This window comes from Pungitius pungitius, chromosome 10 (genome assembly GCF_949316345.1).
Source record: "Pungitius pungitius chromosome 10, fPunPun2.1, whole genome shotgun sequence".
Taxonomy (NCBI): Eukaryota; Metazoa; Chordata; class Actinopteri; order Perciformes; family Gasterosteidae; genus Pungitius; species Pungitius pungitius.
The window spans coordinates 2663561-2666460 of record NC_084909.1 but is presented as its reverse complement, the minus strand read 5'-3'; the positions used below and the strand labels follow the sequence as shown (position 1 = coordinate 2666460).

General features: G+C 38.7%; 1 protein-coding gene across 1 annotated transcript; it reads right to left on the bottom strand.

Annotated features, from left to right (window-relative positions):
* Positions 1-567: 567 nt before the first annotated feature.
* LOC134132781 (trace amine-associated receptor 13c-like) lies at positions 568-1677 on the bottom strand (the record flags this gene model as incomplete). Its single annotated transcript, XM_062564808.1, has 2 exons — positions 568-1372; positions 1532-1677. Coding segments are annotated over 2 exons (951 nt in total), but the record flags the coding sequence as incomplete, so codon positions are not given.
* Positions 1678-2900: the final 1223 nt, after the last annotated feature.

Sequence of the window (2900 nt, the reverse complement as noted above, 5' to 3'; positions counted from 1 at the left end):
TGTCAAAGACATGAAGATACAGTAGCTTCTTCAAATTTCATATTTTGGTTAAAACATTGTGACAAGATGCTTTTATTGGGAAATTGGTTAATGCCGACAACCTTATTTGCAATGAAATATAATGAGAGATTGATACTTTTGTTCATAGAAACAACATACATCGCAATAAAGTATTTAATCACTCTGGATATTTTTCATTCTGGAATAAAGCCGTAGATTAAAAGAAATGTGTTCCATCAATTGTCACATAATTTGTAAGCATAATCTTTTCCATTTTAAAGTTTTTTTCAGAAATTGTTTTTTTTACCTCGTTTTTAAGGTTCTACATGTGCTAACACACTTTTCACATTAAATACGTTCACAATGAAGGATAGAAAGTGCAGAGCAACAAGGGGGAACAGAGTGGATGGTGTTGTACAATACGAGGACCTGAGAAAGAAAATTGCTCTTTTGCTGACTCACAATTAATTTAGGTGAAAAGGAATATCTTGATAAATTTGCAAATGAAATTCAGAGCACACTGTTGTTCAGGTTAAAGGTTTAAATTTAGACCAATGCAGTGTGTCTCTAAAGCAGGTTGGCCCGACAGGAACCAGGCTTCAGTATCTCAAGTGTAACAATGACCTTAATTGATTTTCTGAACCAGGGGTAGAGAATGGCATAGATCAGAGGGTTTAGACAAGAGTTAAACTGAGTCAACCAAATTACAATGGTTACAGATGAAGGTGTGTACAAGTTATTTTGGGACATGAGAGTGAAACAAAAATATGGACAAATGCATATCAGAAACGCAACTACAACAACACCAAGATTCCTGGCTGCTTTCATTTCAGAATTTTTTAAAGTTACTTTCGTTGTCACAACTGCAATGTGAGACCGCATGGCACGAGCCTGATACACAGCCACCCCAAATATTCTCATATGTAGAATGATAATAACAGTAATGGGCAAAATGAATGAAACAATTAGATCAAAAAGATTAACAACATAGTTAACTTCAAAGACACACTCTCCTATGCAGGAGTTATACCTGCCTGGATGTTGCAGGTTATCCTTCATCAGTAAAGTGTAAAATAATGCAGCAAACATCCAACACAGACAAACACAGACTTGAACTCTATTTGGTTTGACTTTGGTGAAGTAATGCAGAGGATGACAAATAGCCACATATCGATCCACTGATATGAGCACCATGGTTCCCACTGAGGACGAGATAATAATGGATGATAGAATCATCCAAAGAGAACACATGAGATCACCGAGCAACCAGCAGCCATCTCTCATCATTATTTGAAAGATCATGAAGAGGCCCACAAAGAAATCTGAGACGGCCAGAGAGAGGAGGAGGAGGTTGGTGGGGGTGTGGAGCTGCCTGGAGGGAAAGACATTTTGATATTTGTATTATTATTCATGGCTTAATAGGTCAGATATAAATACACAATACAAGAAGAAATAAATCAACAAAGTATACAAGCTTGTGAACACTTGTTTCATTCTACCAGTTTTACAAATAAATGAGATATTTCACTACTTGAAGTGGGAGATGGAGATGATGACCAACAGGTTGAGAGCTACAGTGAGCAGAGTGATGGAGGACAACAAAATATAAATCAACATTCCTTCTAAGTGAGGACGAGTTGGCTTTCTGCAGGAGGTGTTGATGAGTTGTGGAAAGCAAAGTTCAGTTCCCACCAAGGTTTCCATCACTGAGAGGAGAAGCTGCAGAACAGCTTCAGCTGACTGGCCAAAGCTTCTTGTCTTACAACTGATTTGTCTCTTTACTTTGGGTCCACCCCTCCTACTGCATCACCTCTGCTGTTTTTTTTCTTCTGGGGATTGAAGAACAATAGTTTCAGTGCTCATCTTCCTTCCCATAGGAGATGACTACGATGTGTTTTGATGTTGACCTTGGCCCCTCATTAGGGATTTAAGCAGAAAAGCACATTTAGTGGTGGAAATTATAATATCTGTTAGAATTGTAGTTTGTGTCTTATTAGATTTTAGGATGTAGGAGAGCCCTGCAAGACAAATCTATCATTTCAAAAACAATTATCTATTAGATTATGAAGTTATAATGCATGTTAAGTGTACATGAAGAAGCTTTAGGTTAAAGGTGTGATCATTGAATGTATTGTAATATTATGTAAATAGGGATCGGTCTAGTCAGTGAAGAATTTCAGAGAGAGACATTGGCAGGGACCATATTTGTGAAGTTCTAATGTACAAAGAGTTTCTATAAGTGACAGAACTTTCAAAATTCCCCCCCACAGTTAAGACAAGATCCCCGGTAAAAATAAAGAGAAAAAGGCCCCGTGTACCAACGCTTTTGCCCCCACTTCAGGTGTAATTGTTTCGCAACGTGCACGTATAAGCATGGCGAGGCATGAACATACAAACCGCACGGAAGTAAATGCACAAACTGCATGTTGTGGGAACTGAAGAAAACACTGCCTGTGTCTTGCACATGCATTCACAGGAAGGTCATGGGATATTGCCATTTGCCACGGCATGACCCTGGATGTTCCTGAGGACATGGGGGAGCCAGCAGAAGACATTGATGCATTATGATGCTCACAACATGGGATGGCTGAAGGCAGATGTCTGCAGGAAAATATTGTACAGACCACTATTAGGGTTTATTATATCAAAAACACATTTTACAAATACTCAATATTTGTGTTTTTGTCCCAACAGCCGCAACTGGATCTGGGCTGTAGTGACATAGTGTTGGATGTCAGTGTGATAATCAAAAATGTTTTTCTTAGGCAGACACAGATCTGATAAGGATGAGAGTTAGAGACACATCAAGCACTGTTGAACTGATTCTTGAACAGAACTACATTTCCCATAGTGCACCAGCAGCAATCACTGTCATTGTGGAGCACTTGTGTAGATGTCCT